Source organism: Lissotriton vulgaris, unplaced genomic scaffold, assembly GCF_964263255.1.
Source record: "Lissotriton vulgaris unplaced genomic scaffold, aLisVul1.2 SCAFFOLD_976, whole genome shotgun sequence".
NCBI lineage: Eukaryota > Metazoa > Chordata > Amphibia > Caudata > Salamandridae > Lissotriton > Lissotriton vulgaris.
In genome coordinates, this window is record NW_028250619.1 from 227365 (window position 1) to 248631 (window position 21267).

Here is a 21267-nt window from a genome sequence, read left to right on the forward strand (position 1 = left end):
TACTCCTCTTACAAACAGATCCAGACTGTCAGGGTCAGCAGGGCCCTTTCGTTTCTCCCAAGACAGTTCCGCTTTAACCAACCCAACGAGGAAAGCTGGCAGGTCTTCTAAGATAGTGACGCCCTGATCACACGTTTCTCTGGGCTGGTGCTGCCGAACTTCTTCTGAAATCCAGACAAATGTAAGGAGCAGAGCCTGGAGTTCAGGGACCACTGACAGAAAGCAAGAACCAATCACACAGCAGATTCTAAACCCAGGAACCTGCCCAACCAGAGCAGGGCTCATCTTCCAGAAAGGATAAAGGAGGGGTGCAGACAGGCACTACCTAGTTAAAGGACATGTTTCCAGAGGAGACAAGGACAACTATGCAGTGTCCAGACAGATCTAGGTACAGGGCAGAGGGAAGGCAACGGATGGCCTCATAATGTATCTCAGACTATTTAAGGACCAGGAGTCCCAGCTCAGATGAGCCAAATCCCGTCAAATCTGCAGCCAAGGCACTAAAAGGAGTCTTTTCTACCAAAGCACTGCCAAAGAGTCTATTCCATTGTTAGTTCTCCAGCAGGGATGAGGCCGATCATGGACAGAATGACACAAAGGGGTTACTGACCATGATTAGGGAAATTAGACGTCGAATGTTATAGCCGCAAACGGAATATGAAGGAGGACCTCTATCGCTTGCTGCCCTCATCATCCCCACAGTCCATGAGCATCTAGATATGCTACACAAATAGAACCCATCCCCCACCCGCTTTGGATCTCAACTCACCATGTATGCACCTTAGAAAGTGAAGGGACCAATTTATTGGGAAGCTGGAGGGGTTTTAAAGCCGTCAAGACCTCTCGTGTGGTTCACTTGCAAAGACATATGCCCTTCACTATACCCTCTGTGGCGACCAGCAGTCAGCATGCACACCGCCTGCTGAGGAGCCTGCAGCCACCCCGCTACTGTGGGAGGGAGCACACCTAGTGCACCCAAAGTCTAGATTCTGGCGCCCTAACAGTAAACTAACACACAACACTCAGGACCTTCGCTGTACCAGCATATGCCAACTCACCCTGGGGGAAAACCTGAGTGGGCCAGAAAGAAAATAAGAGAGTTGTATGAAAGAGCAGCCTGCACAGTGCACGGCCACCCTTTCTTCTTTCTGAGGTTTTCTTTGCAATAGGATGTTCACTGAGTAACCAGCATGATAACAGAGGGTATTATCTTCATGCTTGACCTACCTGACAGATGCCAAGTAGGAGGGGACTCTAGCTGCCGTCTAAAGATGCCTCTAAGAGGGGACTCTAGCTGCCGTCTAAAGATGCCTCTAGGAGGGGACTCTAGCTACCCTCTAAAGATGCCAAGTGGGAGGGGACTCTAGCTACCCTCTAAAGATGCCTCTAGGAGGGGACTCTAGCTGCCGTCTAAACATGCCTCTAGGAGGGGACTCTAGCTACCCTCTAAAGATGCCAAGTGGGAGGGGACTCTAGCTACCCTCTAAAGATGCCTCTAGGAGAGGACTCTAGCTGCCCTCTAAAGATGCCAAGTAGGAGGGGTCTCTAGCTACCCTCTAAAGATGCCAAGTGGGAGGGGACTCTAGCTACCCTCTAAAGATGCCTCTAGGAGGGGATTTTAGCTGCCGTCTAAAGGTGCCAAGTAGGAGGGGTCTCTAGCTGCCGTCTAAAGATGCCTCTAGGAGGGGACTCTAGCTGCCGTCTAAAGATGCCTCTAGGAGGGGTCTCTAGCTGCCGTCTAAAGATGGCAAGTGGGAGGGGACTCTAGCTACCCTCTAGAGATGCCTCTAGGAGGGGACTCTAGCTACCCTCTAAAGATGGCAAGTGGGAGGGGACTCTAGCTACCCTCTAGAGATGCCTCTAGGAGGGGACTCTAGCTGCCGTCTAAAGATGCCAAGTGGGAGGGGACTCTAGCTGCCCTCTAAAGATGCCTCTAGGAGGGGACTCTAGCTGCCGTCGAAAGATGCCAAGTAGGAGGGGACTCTAGCTGCCCTCTAAAGATGCCTCTAGGAGGGGTCTCTAGCTGCCGTCTAAAGATGCCTCTAGGAGGGGACACTAGCTACCTCTAAAGATGCCTCTAGGAGGGGACTCGAGCTACCTCTAAAGATGCCTCTAGGAGGGGACTCTAGCTGCCGTCTAAAGATGCCTCTAGGAGGGGACTCTAGCTACCCTCTAAAGGTGCCTCTAGGAGGGGACTCTAGCTGCAGTCTAAAGATGCCTCTAGGAGGGGACTCTAGCTGCCGTCTAAAGATGCCTCTAGGAGGTGACTCTAGCTGCCGTCTAAAGATGCCTCTAGGAGGGGACTCTAGCTGCCGTCTAAAGATGCCTCTAGGAGGGGACTCTAGCTGCCCTCTAGAGATGCCTCTAGGAGGGGACTCTAGCTGCCCTCTAGAGATGCCTCTAGGAGGGGACTCTAGCTGCCCTCTAGAGATGCCTCTAGGAGGGGACTCTAGCTGCCCTCTAGAGATGCCTCTAGGAGGGGACTCTAGCTGCCGTCTAAAGATGCCTCTAGGAGGGGACTCTAGCTACCCTCTAAAGATGCCAAGTGGGAGGGGACTCTAGCTGCCGTCTAAAGATGCCTCTAAGAGGGGACTCTAGCTGCCCTCTAAAGATGTCTCTAGGAAGGGACTCTAGCTGCCGTCTAAAGATGCCTCTAGGAGGGGACTCTAGCTGCCGTCTAAAGATACCAAGTGGGAGGGGACTCTAGCTGCGTCTAAAGATACCAAGTAGGAGGGGTCTCTAGCTGCCGTCTAAAGATGCCAAGTGGGAGGGGACTCTAGCTGCCGTCTAAAGATGCCTCTAGGAGGGGACTCTAGCTACCCTTTAAAGATGCCTCTAAGAAGGGACTCTAGCTGCCGTCTAAAGATGCCTCTAGGAGGGGACTCTAGCTGCCGTCTAAAGATGCCTCTAGGAAGGGACTCTAGCTACCCTCTAAAGATGCCAAGTAGGAGGGGTCTCTAGCTGCCGTCTAAAGATGCCTCTAGGAGGGGACTCTAGCTGCAGTCTAAAGATGCCAAGTGGGAGGGGACTCTAGCTGCCGTCTAAAGATGCCTCTAGGAGGGGACTCTAGCTGCCGTCTAAAGATGCCTCTAGGAGGGGACTCTAGCTGCCGTCTAAAGATGCCTCTAGGAGGTGCCTCTAGCTGTTGTCTAAAGATGCCTCTAGGAGGGGACTCTAGCTGCCGTCTAAAGATGCCAAGTAGGAGGGGACTCTAGCTACCCTCTAAAGATGCCAAGTGGGAGGGGACTCTAGCTGCCATCTAAAGATGCCAAGTGGGAGGGGACTCTAGCTGCCCTCTAAAGATGCCAACTAGGAGGGGATTCTAGCTGCCAACTCCAGCTGCCATCTAAAGATGCCAACAAGGAGGGGACTCTAGCTGCCCTCTCCATCCTAGGAAACGTGATTTTACCCACCAGACACCAATGAGTTTTAGAAAGCCAACAATAAGGAAAGAGGAATAACAGAGAACTGAATCATGTTTGCTGTTAGAGGACACTGGGCACTGTCAAACCACATGCAATAAAGTACAAGAGAAATGCTTACCGTGTTCGGGTTTTTCTTGTCGGCCAACCCTGGGATCTTCAGATGAAGGCTCTGGAGCACATACGTCGTCTGCATCTAGAGAGGTTGGAAACAGATTATGTCGGCCATACCAACAATATTATTATCCGGTTTTGTGCTGTTTGAGCTTTGTGAAGTTTTTTTGCTGCACTGTCCTTCAAACAGGGTCATTCAGGCGACTTCTTAACATCTCATCGCTCACCAGAGCATCTTTTAATCCACAGCCAAGTGGAAGGGACCAAAAAGTGGTTTGAATCGTCAACATCTCCTTAGAGACTCTCCTGACCCAGCTTGTTGCTCAATACCAGTTAAAAGGGGTCGATTTGATGGGAGCAGCTTTATTTACTGCCCTCCAACTAGGTTCTGTGTCTTTGATGTGGGTTGAGCGTTTAGATAACCAGCCTATTAATGTGTTTAAATCCTATAGTTTTAATAAATGGTCATAAAAGGGGCCTTTACACTCTGTCTGATCGCCGAGAGTTCCAGTCCTCAGATCACCCCTGGCAGAGAAGCACCCCTGCCTGAATTGACAACGTCAGTGCAAGAAACTACCGCTGCATATTAAGTCCAAGTGTGACTAGGAGACCATTGTGCCTGGGGATGAATTGGTCGCAACGCATGCCAAAGCGGAGAGGCACATTGTAAAACATTCTCATTTTTACACCAGCACATTTAAATGTTAATTTTATGAGGGTCGGGACATGAAAAGCTTTTAATGTTTACGATTCTGGTCAGGAAATCACAGCTACCCAAGGAACCCTTGAAAAGAAAGGATGAACGCAGTGCAAGAAGGGACAACAAGCACAGATACAGGGCTCCTCTTTAGAGAACGCAGTCTGTTCCCTCAGACGCTCTCTTTCGGGGTCCTACCTGAGGTGCATCAGTGCCCAGGGGGGTCTTCAGAGGGGGTGCTAGGGAGCCGACTCACCTTCAGGGACAACCACAGCAGAACTGGAGGTGGTCCCCTGCAGGCTCATGAGTGAAGCACTCGCGTCCACCATCAGCGGGACATCTGAAGCACCTCAGATGCTCTCTTTCGGGGTCCTACTTGAGGTGCATCACTGCCCATGGGGGTCTTCAGAGGGGGCGCTAGGGAACCGACTCACCTCCAGGGACAACCACAGCAGAACTGGTGGTGGTCCCCTGCAGGCTCATCAGTGAAGCACTCGCGCCCACCATCAGCGGGGACGTCTGCAGCACCTCAGATGCTCACCTGGAAATAGACCGTCCAGTAGGGTATGAGTGCCAAGAAGACGGGGATGATCTTGCACAGAGACTTCACGTCTTCCACTTGGTCTTCTTGGAAGGGACCACCATGGGTTGACTTGGCCATGTCCAGCATGCTTGGCTTGGCGGTCTGCCGACTGCTTCCGCTGCTCTCGCTGCTGCAGAAAGAGTATTCAAAGTCAGTTCAAGACTGCGGACAGACTGCACTGAGACAGGTGTATGGCAGGTACTGTAGAGCGCACAGGTACAGCTTCGCCACCATGAAGCACGGCGGAAACTTGTACAACAACACGAATAACCAGATTTGGCAACATCTGCCAGGATTCTCTGCAGGCATCTCTCCAGTGAAGAGAAAAGCACATCTGTGGACTGGAAGCATTCCAGTCCCAACTAATGCACAAAATATCAGCACATCTAAGGTACATGGGAACGTTATCTGTTTCCTTAGAAGATTAATACTTAAACATAGATTTGGAGGTAGGAAGGTGAGGTAGCACCCCCATCACAGAATGACGAGCAGCTCTTGCCAATGACAGACAGGGGTTCAGTGTTGAATCCTCATAAATGGAATATAAACTAATTATGCAAAATACCATATTGCTAACAAAGATATAGGTAACCAATCACTAAAGATTTCCTGAGTTCTATGGAAAATCTATTGATGCTCCAAACTGGGGACATTCACCTCCCCCAACACTGGGAACCAATGTCCCCCTTATGGAATACGTTGGTAAGAGAACCAAGAGCTCCCACTCTTGCATCTGGACAATGGCGATGCTCTGCTCTATGGATTCCCAGACTGCACACTGCCCCGACTATCACACATGCCTCTGCACGCCTCATCAATAGTCTGAAGAAAGAGGACCACGTCATCCTCACAATGATGGAACTCCACAGGCTCCCACTGTCAGTCACTCCCTCTTTAGAATCAACGGCATCCTCCACAAAGTCACCACAAGGAGCATCCCAGCCTACCTGGTTCACCAAGTCACCACAAGGAGCATCACAGCCTACCTGGCTCACAAAGCCACCACAGGGAGCATCACAGCCTACCTGGTTCACAAAGTCACCGCAAGGAGCATCACAGCCTACCTGGCTCACAAAGCCACCACAGGGAGCATCACAGCCTACCTGGCTCACAGCCACCGCAAGGAGCATCACAGCCTACCTGGCTCACAAAGCCACCACAAGGAGCATCGCAGCCTACCTGGCTCACAAAGTCACCACAAGGAGCATCTCAGCCTACCTGGCTCACAAAGCCACCACAAGCAGCATCAGAGCCTACCTGGCTCACAAAGTCACCACAAGGAGCATCGCAGCCTACCTGGCTCACAAAGCCACCACAAGGAGCATCGCAGCCTACCTGGCTCACAAAGCCACCACAAGGAGCATCGCAGCCTACCTGGCTCACAAAGCCACCACAAGGAGCACCGCAGCCTACCTGGCTCACAAAGCCACCACAAGGAGCACCGCAGCCTACCTGGCTACAAAGTCACCGCAAGCAGCATCACAGCCTACCTGGCTCACAAAGTCACCACAAGGAGCATCTCAGCCTACCTGGCTCACAAAGTCACCACAAGGAGCATCTCAGCCTACCTGGCTCACAAAGTCACCACAAGGAGCATCGCAGCCTACCTGGCTCACTAAGTCACCACACGGAGCATTGCAGCCTACCTGGCTCACAAAGCCACCACAAGGAGCACCGCAGCCTACCTGGCTCACAAAGTCACCACAAGGAGCATCTCAGCCTACCTGGCTCACCAAGTAACCACAAGGAGCATCAGAGCCTACCTGGCTCACAAAGCCAACACAAGGAGCATCACAGCCTACCTGGCTCACAAAGTCACCACAAGGAGCATCGCAGCCTACCTGGCTCACAAAGTCACCACAAGGAGCATCACAGCCTACATGGCTCACAAAGCCACCATAAGGAGCATCCCAGCCTACCTGGCTCACAAAGTCACCACAGGGAGCATCCCAGCCTACATGGCTCACAAAGCCACCACAGGGAGCATCACAGCCTACCTGGCTCACAAAGTCACCACAGGGAGCATCACAGCCTACCTGACTCACAAAGTCACCACAGGGAGAATCACAGCCTACCTGGCTCACAAAGCCACCACAAGGAGCAACCCAGCCTGCCTGGCTCACAAAGCAACCACAGGGAGCATCGCAGCCTACCTGGCTCACCAAGCCACCACAAGGAGCATCACAGCCTACATGGCTCACAAAGCCACCGCAAGCAGCACCACAGCCTACCTGGCTCACAAAGCCACCACAAGCAGCATCACAGCCTACCTGGCTCACAAACTCATCATCAGCAGCTCTTGGCACGCCAACAACCAACATACCATTCGAATGGAGAGAAGCACAAAAAGAAAAGAAAAAAAAACATTAGACTTTCTCCCTCTATATAGCCAGGGTCTGGAACAACATCAGAACCACCCAACCCCTGCTTCAATTCAAGCAAGAGTTGAAGACGCACCCCTTTAAAGAACACTACATTCCAATGCACAAACCATCCACAAACCTGCTACCTCTCCAGTCGCGTGTGGACTTTATGCGTGCCTAGTACCCTGTACAGCACTCCGCTGCCTTCTGGATATGGCTGCACTATTAACAAACCAAATACACAGACACAGCAACTCATGAGTCTGTTCCACCTCTACGACTAAGCACCCCGCTGGCTCCAGAGATTCCCTTAAAGGAGAGGACACCTATGTCCTCGCCATCAGATCTATTCTGTACAAAGTTCCATCGTCCTCAAATGAGGGTCCACCAAGGGGAAGCCTTGGAGCACTTCCTGTTTCCTGCACAAAGCTGCAGGTATCTTCTGGAAGTGATGGCATTGGATGACGACCTGCTACCAGGTGAGCCCCATAGAGGGGATCACAAAGGGAAGAGAGGTGCTGCCAAAAACTACTCGTGAGGACCGCTACGCTGGATGAAGCTCCACCACATACGCAGTCTTTCGCGAGGTCTAGGAGGCGGGATTCAGGAAGAAGGCTTTAACATGATAAAGTTATTGGCTTTGCCAATGGTGATTAGAGCAGCACACATTGATTTGTAGGTCGTTGCAAGTCACTAACAGAATAACCACAACACAGCACTCTACATCGTAAGCACAACAACACATACACTAATAATACATATTTTAATTTGAATGGCAAATACAATTAAATTGCAAGCCACAACAATGCATTTAAGCGCCTAGTAATATATACATTATGCATTGTATAGAATTGTGTATAAAAGTACATAACAAAGAAAGTCAAACAAATAAAATGAAATCGTTTCTTTCCATTTTTCCCGCATGATGAAATAATAATACAGTTTACGGGTATAAGCTGAAATATACAACAAAAAAAACTGCATAGTAAATATAATTACTTAAAATAGATTTGTCAAAACTCTTCTTAATCAATGATTTACCCTTTTATATTTAATTGTGTAGTAATGCTATATTAAAAAACACACTTTACATACCCTAAGATCCATCAGTAAAATGAATCATATAGTCAATCCCTGAACATCTGTAACTCCTGCAACCAAGCCCTAACAACCTTAAACACCCTAAACTCTGTTCCCTAAAACCACAGAAGGCATTGTAATGACTACACTCTGTGACGAGCCTCACTGTAGCTGTAAGTGTGTTGTTGCGCTTCGGTTGTGAGGCCAAGAGCTGTAGTGGTGCCATTCTAAGGGTGCCTCGCTGGGGAGATGAGAGCTTGGTCATCCACATACCAACAACTACCCAAGCAGCAGTGAATATGACCCACTCTGGGAGACACAGGTACAAACTGTGGCTGTAATCTAGGTGTAACGTCCTATACAATAGGACAGCGGAGGTGGGATAGTTGTAATAGAAAGAAGCGGCTCTTGCAGGCAGCGGAAAGCTGAGGTGGCACTGGAGATGCATTATCGATGCCGAAAGCCAAGCTCTGAGCTGGGTGGGTGCCCCAGCCCATGAAGTCACAGCTTAGGGCGAAACCTTGGCGACCACAGCTTCATGAAACAATATACGATCCACCTGGGAGGAGAAGGCCGGGGAAACTTCTCGCACTGTATTAAAGTTTCCTGATGGTATTCAGGGCTGGGCTGGCTGTACCGGGCAGTGGGCATTTCCCCGGGGAGGCTGAAAGGGCGGGCCGGTTTTGTTAGTGGGGGCTGGTTTTGCAGCAGTGTTGCAATATCGTCTCCCTGTAATAAAAGCAGCAAGCACGCGTTTCCAGCCTCCCATGGCCAGACAGTGCTTCCCCAGGGGCTGGAACCCGAAAACTGCCAGGGCTGCTTTGGGTTCCCAGTCCAACCCTGTTCTGGTTTAGAAGTTTACCCACTTCAACAGCCCAGGACTCATACACAAACAGCAACACCTGCCCTTTCTTTACTAGATCGGACAGCACAACGCTACCCACAAGGAAAAAGGTCCCCCTTTAAACACCACTCAAAGACATTCCGCCCTTGCACGAGGTGAAGTAGAAAGACATTCCGCCCTTGCACGAGGTGTGATAGAAAGACATTCCGCCCTTGCACGAGGTGTGGTAGAAAGACATTCCGCCCTTGCACGAGGTGTGGTAGAAAGACATTCCGCCCTTGCAAGAGGTATAGTGAAAGACATTCCGCCCTTGCACGAGGTGTGGTAGAAAGACATTCCGCCCTTGCACGAGGTGTGATAGAAAGACATTCCACCCTGGCACGAGGTATAGTAGAAAGACATTCCGCCCTTGCACGAGGTGTGGTAGAAAGACATTCCACCCTTGCACGAGGTGTGATAGAAAGACATTCCGCCCTTGCACGAGGTGTGGTAGAAAGACATTCCGCCCTTGCACGAGGTGTGATAGAAAGACATTCCACCCTGGCACGAGGTATAGTAGAAAGACATTCCACCCTTGCACGAGGTGTAGTGAAAGACATTCCACCCTTGCACGAGGTGTAGTGAAAGACATTCCGCCCATGCACGGTTGGATCTGCTTTTTGAGTGACTGACGCCCAATAGGGGGTTATGTTCTGACAATCAATAGAAAGCTTTCCATCATTCCCCGCCTGTCTCCTAACGACCTGCAAGTGTGCTGCGCTTTGGTGATCTGTAGCAGGATAACGACCAGCAGAAACCAAGTTGGACTAACGGCTAGGTCGGTCGTTCCCGAATCTGGGGAACTGGGTTCGAGTCTCGGCAATAACGCTGAGCATCCTGTGATTCTGGGCAAATCATTTAATCTCCCCGTGCCCAACAAAAATGAATGTGTCCTCATTTAATGTAACTGGTGCTATGTAAAGCGCTCTGATACCCGATTCGGGTCAAGTTTGCGCTATATAAAACTCTTTAAAAAAAAAAAATATATATATATATATATATATATATATAAAAACTAGCATTGGCTTCAGGTTTGACACTTAAAAGTGCACAGGAAAGAAGGGTGAAGCTGCATACAAGTGCAAGCGTACATAAGTGCCACTAAAGGGCAAAGTTATGGAACATTATATTTTTATCTCAGTATGAAAAGAAACGTGCTAAGAGAAGTGGAAAAAACAGAACGGGGGAAATGCATGCACTCTACTGAGGTGCTTTCAGAAAACAAATAAAAAGTTCCCGAAAAGCAGACACTTGAGGAGGGATAAAAGGAGGCAACCGGGGAGATAGCAAACACGCTCTGCTCCCACTGGAGGGACAAAGTCTAGATAGAAGGGCTAAATAAAACAAATAAAAGCATTGCATAGCAAGCAAGAAAACAACATAACACAAAGAGGGGAAGGAAAGCAATGGGCGGAGTTAGCCCAAGGTCAGATAGGGACATGGCCCAATTTGTATTTCCCAATCAGAGAGCAGCGCCGTGTGACAGGCTTCGACAACGTCACCCAGCACATCTTGTAAACTATCCAAACACAGTTTAAAGATGTTCTTCCACATTGTATTGTATTGTAATTGCATTTATATAGCGCTTACTACGAGGCGTCAAAGTGCTTTTTCGGCAAGTAGCACGCTACTCCGGGACCCATAGAGGATTAGTGTTGAATTAGTATAGTGAAACATGCAAGTACATTTTAAGTGGTGGATAGGTTCATCAGTTATTTGGATTTGGAATGATAGCAGAAGGATAGAGGAGGACAAAGGTTTGTATTTATATAGCGCTTGTTACCCCTGATGGGGTGTTGACGCACGCTATTCAGGAAGCCCATAAAAGATTAGTGGTGAATTAATATGGTGAAATATGAAAGTAATTTCAGTGATAGATATTAGTCAGTTACTTGGAGTGAGAAGGATAGCGGAGGGATAAAAGGCGAAGAAAGGTTTGCATTCATATAGCACTTGTTACCCCTGATGGGTGTCGAAGCACTTTTCTGGCGAGTAGCACACCACCCCAGAACCCATAAAGGATTAGTGTTGAAAATTAGCATAGTGAAGTATGAAGTAATTTGAGTGGTGGATAGGTTAGTCAGTTATGTGGGTGGAGAAGGGTAGGTGGTAGGATAGAAGAGGTTTGTATTTATATAGTGCTTGCTACCCCTGATGGGGTTTTGAAGCGCAAGCAGAATGCTACTCTGGAACCCATCAGGATTACTGTTGAATTAGTATGGTAAAACATGAAAGTAATATTCCACATGCAACATTTCTATGGAACGGGCGTCCTTTTTAGCGCCACTGCACCCTGATGTGTGGAAAACCCACAAGTAATTTATAAAAAGTAAAACAAAAGGGAATGGGTTTTAACATTTGCGCTAAATATCCTAAATGAGTGTTCAGTTGTAAGTGGGAAACATTATAAACTGAGCCTTTGGGTACTGTGACGTCAGTGCCTGTTGTTGGGTCAGCATGAATTAAGTAAGTTAGTGGCACCGCTGTGTTTCCTAGTACTTGCCCCCTGCTCCGTCACACAGTTAGGGGCCCCCTGCTCAGCCACACAGTTAGGGGCCCCCTGCTCAGCCACACAGTTAGGGGCCCCCTGCTCGGTCACACAGTTAGGGTCCCGCTGCTCGGTCACACAGTTAGGGGCCCCCTGCTCGGCCACACAGTTATGGGCCCCATGCTCAGCCACACAGTTATGGGCCCCCTGCTCAGCCACACAGTTATGGGCCCCCTGCTCGGCCACACAGTTATGGGCCCCCTGCTCGGCCACACAGTTAGGGGCCCCCTGCTCGGTCACACAGTTAGGGGCGCCCTGCTCAGTCACACAGTTAGGAGCCCCCAGCTCAGTCACACAGTTAGGGGGCCCTGCTCGGTCACAAGGTTAGCGGCCCCTTCTCGGTCACACGGTTAGGGTCCCCCTTCCTGGTCACACGGTTAGGGGCCGCCTGCTCAGTCACACGGTTAGGGGCCCCCTGCTCAGTCACACGGTTAGGGGCCCCCTGCTCAGTCACACGGTTAGGGGCCCCCTGCTCAGTCACACGGTTAGGGGCCCCCTGCTCAGTCACACGGTTAGGGGCCCCCTGCTCAGTCACACGGTTAGGGGCCCCCTGCTCAGTCACACTGTTAGGGGCCCCCTGCTCAGTCACACGGTTAGGGGCACCCTGCACGGTCACACGGTTATCAACGTCCCCCGTCACTGAACTTCAACGTCCCCCGTCACTGAACTTCAGCGTCCCCCGTCACTGAACTTCAACGTCCCCCGTCACTGAACTTCAACGTCCCCCGTCACTGAACTTCAACGTCCCCCGTCACTGAACTTCAACGTCCCCAGTTACTGAACTTCAACGTCCCCAGTTACTGAACTTCAACGTCCCCAGTTACTGAACTTCAACGTCCTCAGTTACTGAACTTCAACGTCCCCAGTTACTGAACTTCAACGTCCCCTGTTATTGAACATCAACGTCCCCTGTTATTGAACTTCAACGTCCCCGGTTATTGTGTAGTGTAGTTCCTATATCCCGGATAGGCTCTGCACATTGGAATAACATGCACTATAGTTTTGACATAGGACTGAGGTCAGGATGACTCTATCGAGTATATTAAACTTAATTGTGTGTGTGCCAGCTAACTCAGAGGTCACTATAAACTTCGAGAATACAAGAAGGGATTAGTTTCCGACAACCGCATAAACATGACAACTTTGTTTCCCCCAGAATCGGAACAATATCCTTAGAGCCGTGGAAGCAATAAATAACTATTTCACTTAGTCAATCGTGCATGCTTCCTTTCTACAGAGTTGCACTGAAATAGAGAAACGGGTGTTTCAATAAAAAGGGTTTATTGAACAGTCCTATTTCTCATGCAAGGAATATGAGCTGCTACAATCGTCAGACAGAATGCGAAGTATAATACGTACAGCGTTAGCAGAAATAGTACTGCAATAGCATGATGTGTAGCTATGACATATCTAAAAATACATACATAAATAACACAGGCTAAAATGTGACTACTCATCTGATGCTTCGAGCTAGTTCTACCCCAGTGTACCTAACCTAAGTGGAGAACGAGGTAAGAAGTAGGTGCTGTTTTCTAAAGTATAGCTAGCTATAGTTTAGTTTAGCCAAGAGTTGCCAAGAGTCCCTCTAGGTTCAAGTCTGCTCCATACCTTAAAATGTGCCAGGTTGGAATCTCTTTTCTGGGATTCGATCCCTAACACCCCGCAAGGGGAGTCAGAACACTGGAGCTGGATTCTCTGGTAGGATGATCACAGCGTCTGGTCAGTGCGTCAGGCTGGGACTTTACTTCCTTCCGAACTTGCAGAGGCGAGTCATGCATCTGCTCTGTGCCATGATTTGCTATGGCAAGTGAAGGTATATTTATAGCTTGAAGGTGTTTAGGAATGCCAGTATTGACGTAAAAGTCGGGGAGAAGTACATCATGAATGAACCCCTAAGAAATAGATGTTCATGCATAATAAAGGAGTTTCTTGGAGAAATCAATATTCAAGCAAGGGGAAGTCCTAACAGCTTAAGAGACTAGTTTTCCAAGAGCTCGTTATGAGGTTGATGGGCGGATGTAGGTGACCATGCCTGTATTTGGCTAGCATGGATAATGCCTAAATAAGGGCTGGATTTCTATGCCTAAATAAGGGAAATGTGGACTGTGCCAATATAAGGGCCTAAATCAGGAAAACCTATATACAGTATCTAAAATGACACACAACAATTGAACTTAAACGTCCCCTGTTATGAACTTCAACATCCCCGTTATTGAACTTAAACGTCCCCTGTTATTGAACTTCAACGTCCCCTGTTATTGAACTTCAACGTCCCCTGTTATTGAACTTCAACGTCCCCCGTTATTAAACTTCAACGTCCCCAGTTATTGAACTTCAACGTCCCCACTTACTGAACTTAAACGTCCCCCGTTATTGAACTTCTAACGTCCCCAGTTACTGAACTTCAACTTCTCCAGTCACCAAGTATGGCCAGACACTTACACACTGAATGCATTTTAAGAAACCTAGGAAGAGGTCACTCTTGCCATAATCTTAGATGCTTGTCCCACCCATAATGCTCAAAGCTGTAGCACACTGAATAAACCTCTTGTTTTCCACAAATTCACAAAAAAAGCTGATAACTATTCCCAACAACAAATCCCACACCATCAAACATCCCCAGGAAAGCAAACACCACATATCTGGGCAACCTGCCACTGTAGGATTATTTACAGTCACACAACACTTCTGACCCCACACAGCACTGCTTTAAAGACACTTTAGGCACCTGAGGAGGTATTAAAGTCCTTTAAGTGTGTCTGAAGTGCAGCTTACACTAGCAGCAGAGTTGGGGTTGCTGCTTTCCATTCATTGGGGTTTCATGGTGTACAGTGTGCACATATTTGGGTACATAGGAGTGTAAGATGAGGCAGCAACAGAGTCTTAAGAAACAAAAGCGCTAGAGGAGAACACTCATTGAGGCAGATGCCCCCCGCGCATAGCCTGTAGTCAGAGCGCCTAGAAGCACTGCCTTCCAGTTACAACAAGTGTCTGAAGAGCCTAGGAGTCAGGAGTTTTCCCAAGAGGTAGACTGGGATGTCCAGGCGGCTGGAGGTCACCTCGCCTTTGGCCTTACAAACCCTGGACCTGTATCTTGCTTGAAGTACAGTGGTGGGGGGGGGGGCTTTGAAGAGATTTACTTTTCCCAGAAGGCTTTGTTGATAGTACCAAGAGCTCTGGATCTGATTCTGGTGTAAGTTGTGACCCAGAGTAGAGCTGTCGGGGGTGATATGTTCCAACCTAGTGGAGAAGCGTGGCTCAATGGTTAGAGCGGCAGACCCTGATGCAGAGGTCTGGTCCGGGACCAGGGTTCAATTCCCGCCTCGGCGGCTCTTGGACTCAATCTCCCCGGACCTGATAATTCTCGCTGCGGTGCCTAGTCTAATCATGGGTCCCACTCTGTGATTCTGGGCAATAGCTTGCTTAATCTCCACTACGGCCCCAGCAGCGCTTGGATGCCTGGCTTCATCTTGGGAGTGCCCAGGAGTGGACATCTCACAGGAAAAGCCAGAAAGGGTTCCACAGCGGTATGAATACAGCGCTACGAGACCTCTGGGTAGAAGGCGCTATATAAATACAAACACATTCACATTCAACCTACAGAGGTCAAGACCCGCTCCGCTGCCCGGTTCTTGCAGCCCCTCTGACCTGGTGTCAGTCTTTAGGGGAGACATATGTAGCTGACGTTACAACAAGGGGGGCTCTCTGCTATGGTGCACCCATCATTACAGAGCAGACGCAGGGTAAGACTACGTTTAAAGTGATGGCTGCAGTTTTTAGGGGTCGCCCCAGAGAGTAGGCTTTGGGGTGTGAGGTGTAGACAGGCTAGCAGAGGCGGCTGGAGGGATCTTTACACAGCTGCATGCGTCACATCCTGTAGTCTAATGAAATAAGGTATATTGAAAAGTGAGACCATAAAACGTGGAGTTTCTCCTGGTATGTAGGACCCGGACTCAGATAGGCCACAGAGGAGTCATTTGGGCAGGCTGGCTGTAATGTAATGTGGCGATCACGGAGGTTACTGACGCTTTCAAATTACTGTTTCATATATTTTTATTAAATAATAAAACATTTTTTATTAATGTTGAATGTAAGCACGATTATCTGGATTTTCTCTGGGAATAAAAGGCCACCTTGAATGAGCTGTGGTAACCCCAGCTCCCGGTTTCTGTGGCCTGCCTGCCCAGCTCTGACCCGCTGTCAGCCTGTAATCCTTGTTCACACCGCCTGATGTTTGCTTCTGGCGATCCGAGACTCTGCAGCTTGTATTTATTCACTAGTCTCAAGGAGACACTGTGTCTACACAGAGATGTGTTAACATTCAGCAGGTCTGAGGGAGGAGGCGCCCCCTCGCTAACAGCAGTATGTGTGTCTGTGCACGTCTCTCTGTACCAGATCCGCGTGCATGCTGGTGAGACCTTGTGTGCATGCACGTCTCTCTGTGCCAGATCCGCGTGCATGCTGGTGAGACCTTGTGTGCATGCACGTCTCTCTGTGCCAGATCCGCGTGCATGCTGGTGACACCTTGTGTGCATGCACGTCTCTCTGTGCCAGATCCGAGTGCATGCTTGTGATACCTTGTGTGCATGCACGTCTCTCTGTGCCAGATCCGAGTGCATGCTTGTGATACCTTGTGTGCATGCACGTCTCTGTGACAGATCCGAGTGCATACTTGTGACAGCTTGTGTCTGTGCACGTCTCTCTGTGCCAGATCCGCGTGCATGCTTGTGATACCTTGTGTGCATGCACGTCTCTCTGTGACAGATCCGAGTGCATGCTAGTGATAGCTTGTGTCTGTGCACGTCTCTCAGTACCAGATCCGCGCGCATGCTGGTGACACCTTGTGTGCATGCACGTCTCTCTGTGACAGATAAGAGTGCATGCTTGTGACAGCTTGTGTCTGTGCACGTCTCTGTGCCAGATCCGCGTGCATGCTTGTGATACCTTGTGTCTGTGCACTTCTCTCTGTACCAGATCCGCGTGCATGCGTGACACCTTGTGTCTGTGTACGTCTCTCTGTGATAGATCAGAGTGCATGCTTGTGACAGCTTGTGTCTGTGCACGTCTCTCTGTGCCAGATCCGCGTGCATGCTTGTGATACCTTGTGTCTGTGCACGTCTTTCTGTACCAGATCCGGGTGCATGCATGTGACACCTTGTGTCTGTGCACGTCTCTCTGTACCAGATCTGCGTGCATGCGTGTGACACCTCGTGTCTGTGCATGTCTCTCAGTACCAGATCTTCGTGTATGCGTTTGACACCTTGTGTCTGTGCACGTCTCTCTGTACCAGATCTGCATGCATGCATGTGACACATTGTGTCTGTGCGAGTCTCTCTGTACCAGATCTGCGTGCATGCGTGTGATACCTTGTGTCTGTGTACGTCTCTCTGTACCAGATCTGCGTGCATGCGTGTGACACCTTGTGTATGTGCACGTCTCTCTGTACCAGATCCGCGTGCATGCTTGTGACACCTTGTGTGTGTGTGTGTGCACATCTCTTTGTACCGGATCCGCGTGCATGCTTGTGACACCTTGTGTGGATGCACACCTCTCTGTGCCAGATCTGAGTGCATGCTTGTGACAGCTTGTGTCTGTGCACGTCTCTCTGTACGAGATCCGCGTACATGCTTGTGACACCTTGTGTCTGTGCACGTCTCTCTGGGACAGATCCGAGTGCATGCTTGTGACAGCTTGTGTCTGTGCACGTCTCTCTGTACTAGATCCGGGTGCATGCGTGGGACATCTTGTGTCTGTGCATGTCTCTCTGTACCAGATCTGCGTGCATGCGTGTGACACCTTGTGTCTGTGCACGTCTCTCTGTACCAGATCTGCATGCGTGCGTGTGACACATTGTGTCTGTACGAGTCTCTCTGTACCAGATCTGCGTGCATGCGTGTGACACCTTGTGCCTGTGTACGTCTCTCTCTACGAGATCCGCGTACATGCTTGTGACAGCTTGTGTCTGTGCACGTCTCTCTGTGCCAGATCCGCGTGCATGCTTGTGATACCTTGTGTCTGTGCACGTCTCTCTGTACCAGATCCGGGTGAATGCGTGTGACACCTTGTGTCTGTGCACGTCTCTCTGTACTAGATCCGGGTGCATGCGTGGGACATCTTGTGTCTGTGCATGTCTCTCTGTACCAGATCCGGGTGAATGCGTGTGACACCTTGTGTCTGTGCACGTCTCTCTGTACTAGATCCGGGTGCATGCGTGGGACATCTTGTGTCTGTGCATGTCTCTCTGTACCAGATCTGCGTGCATGCGTGTGACACCTTGTGTCTGTGCACGTCTCTCTGTACCAGATCTGCATGCGTGCATGTGACACATTGTGTCTGTACGAGTCTCTCTGTACCAGATCTGCGTGCATGCGTGTGACACCTTGTGCCTGTGTACGTCTCTCTGTACCAGATCTGCGTGCATGCGTGTGACACCTTGTGTCTGTGCACGTCTATCTGTACCAGATCCGCGTGCATGCTTGTGACACCTTGTGTGTGTGTGTGTGTGCACGTCTCTCTGTATCGGATCCGTGTGCATGATTGTGACAGTGTGTGTCTGTGCACGTCTCTCTGTGCCAGATCCGCATGCATGCTTGTGACACCTTGTGTGGATGCACGCCTCTCTGTGCCAGATCCGAGTGCATGCTTGTGACAGCTAGTGTCTGTGCACATCTCTCAGTACTGGATCCGCGTGCATGATTGTGACAGTCTGTGTCTGTGCACGTCTCTCTGTACCAGATCCGCGTACATGCTTGTGACACATTGTGTCTGTGCACGTCTCTCTGTGCCAGATCCGCGTGCATGATTGTCACAGCTTGTGTCTGTGCACGTCTCTCTGTGCCAGATCCGCGTGCATGCTTGTGATACCTTGTGTCTGTGCATGTCTCCCTGTACCAGATCCGCGTGCATATGTGTGACACCTTTTGTCTGTGCACGTCTCTCTGTGACAGATCCGAGTGCATGCTTGTGACAGCTTGTGTCTGTGCACGTCTCTCTGTCCCAGATCCACGTGCATGCTTGCTACAGAGTGTGTCTGTGCTCGTCTCGCAGTACCAGATCCCCGTGCATACCTATGACAGATTGTGTGCATGCACGTCTCTCTGTACCAGATCTGCGTGCATGCTGGTGACACCTTGTGTCTATGCACCTGTCTCTGTACCCGATCTGCGTGCATGCTGGTGACACCTTGTGTCTGTGCACGTCTCTCTGTACCAGATCTGCATGCATGCATGCATGTGACACATTGTGTCTGTGCGAGTCTCTCTGTACCAGATCTGTGTGCATGCGTGGGACACCTTGTGTCTGTGCACGTCTCTCTGTACCAGAACCTCGTGCATGCTTGTGACACCGTGTGTGTGTGTGCGCACGTCTCTCTGTACCGGATCCGCGTGCATGATTGTGACAGTGTGTGTCTGTGCACGTCTCTCTGTGCCAGATCCGCATGCATGCTTGTGACACCTTGTGTGAATGCACGCCTCTCTGTGCCAGATCCGAGTGCATGCTTGTGACAGCTTGTGTCTGTGCACGTCTCTCTGTACTGGATCCGCCTGCATGATTGTGACAGTCTGTGTCTGTGCACGTTTCTCTGTACCAGATCAAAGCCTATAGACAGGACAGAACAGGCAAAAGAGGAGGTGGGATAGCTATAATTGCCCGGGACACTCTCAAAATTCGCATCACGGCAATACCTACCACGGCATGTGAGGCGCTCCAGTTTGATATTTACCTGTCTCCTTCTTATAAGTTTAGAGGCATACTATTATACAGACGACCTGAAACTCGGTCGGGATTTCGCACAGAAATTGCCACTATCTTAGAATCCCTTGCAACCGAGAAGTCTATAACACTGCTAGGAGACTTTAATTTCCATCTGGACTGCAATAGAGATAAAGACACCATGACCCTACAGTCAGAAGTGGAGGTCTTCGGCCTATCACAGCGGGAGACGGGACCTACCCACAATGCAGGGCATACTTTAGACGGAATATTTACTAATCTAGACAATCTGCTAATTACTGGCGTCCTCCCAATGACTTGGACTGACCATTATTTGGTACTAGGCACTATAAAAATTAGCGAAGCATCCATTATTAAAACACCCCGTCCCAGACAGGAACCTTTTAAGGTATGGAAAGATATCAACATTCCTAACCTTAAGGTATCACTAGACAACTCTAAGCCTACCTTATCTACTGATCCAGAAATAGCTACAAAGCAATACCAAGCTTGGCTGGACCAAGCTACTAACAAATTAGTACCAGTTAAACGAATGTCCAGGAATAGAAGTTCTCCTTCAGCACCCTGGTATACAGAGGAACTCAGAAAACAAACAGCTATGTAGAAATAAAGAAAGATACTGGAGGAAAAACTATGACGATGAAAGCAAATATAAGTAGAAGGAGCTTCTAACTCAGTACAAATTCTTGATCATGGAGGCCAAAAAAAAGTACTACAGCGAGCAAATTCAAAGTGCAAAAAATTCTAGTAAAAAGCTTTATGACATAACCAAACAGCTTGCAGGAGGTGCTCCTGACTTGAATCCCCCTTTTTCACAACGTTTCTGTGACTCATTAGCATCCTTCTTTTTCACTAAAGTGAATGATATCTTCTCAGCATTTACCTCCTCTGATAATCAAAGCACCGATGATATAATAACGCCACATAATGACAATATCTTTCCACAGTTTGTGGAAATTTCAGAAAACCAAACCCAGGATATCATCAAATCCATTAAGTCCGGCTCAGCATTGGATCCTTGCCCCTTGAAAACTCTCCGCCCATTAATGGACACCTTGGTCCCAGTTATAACCCAAATTTGCAATTCAATGTTCCGCACAGGAATCTTCCCTACCCCTTTAAAAAAAACTTTACTGAAGCCACTCCTGAAAAAATCCGGCCTAGATAAAACGGAGTTAAAAAACTACAGGCCTATATCCAACCTCCCGTTTCTAGCCAAAGTAGCAGAAAAAGCCATGAATACTCAACTTGCGGAATTTATCGAGCAACACCATCTGCTCGATGAAACCCAATTTAGATTCCGCAAGTTTCATGGAACAGAAACGGCGCTTATCAAAGCGGCGGATGACATCCGATTAATCCGAGATCAAGGAGGCTCAGCACTGTTGGTGCTTCTAGACCTATCAGCCGCCTTTGACACGGTCGACCACAAGATCTTGGTCGACCGTGTTGAAAAGATGGGCGTACCTGGCCTAGCTAAGAATCTACTGGCATCTTTTCTGACGGATAGATCCCAGGCAGTCACCCTAGGACAATTCGAGTTAGCAGAGTTGTCCTTGCCATGTGGGGTACCTCAAGGTTCATCCCTTAGTCCGACACTATTTAACATCTATGTGTCGGACCTCGCTAAAACCATCAAAGCGCATGGGATGAACCTTACCTCATATGCGGACGACACCCAGCTGATTCTGACCGTCAGAAATGATGGGGAAACAGTAGCGGAGAGTTTTAAAGCAGGTATGCTGGCCATCGGACAGTGGATGTCAGCAAACTGTTTCAAACTGAACTCCGAAAAAACCGAGGTGGTTACTTTTGGTCATCTTAGCCCTAACTGGTCCTCTGT

General features: G+C 49.3%; 1 protein-coding gene across 1 annotated transcript in view; it reads right to left on the reverse strand.

Annotated features, from left to right (window-relative positions):
- Window positions 1-21267, reverse strand: part of LOC147663181 (solute carrier family 15 member 4-like) — a 316719-nt gene that overhangs the window by 199580 nt on the left and 95872 nt on the right. The window contains exons 3-4 of the mRNA XM_086950612.1: window positions 4775-4946; window positions 3544-3618 (exon numbers count right to left, since the gene is read on the reverse strand). Of these exons, the coding sequence (XP_086806738.1) occupies window positions 3544-3618; window positions 4775-4946 (247 nt within the window). The remainder of the gene's footprint in view (window positions 1-3543; window positions 3619-4774; window positions 4947-21267) is intronic.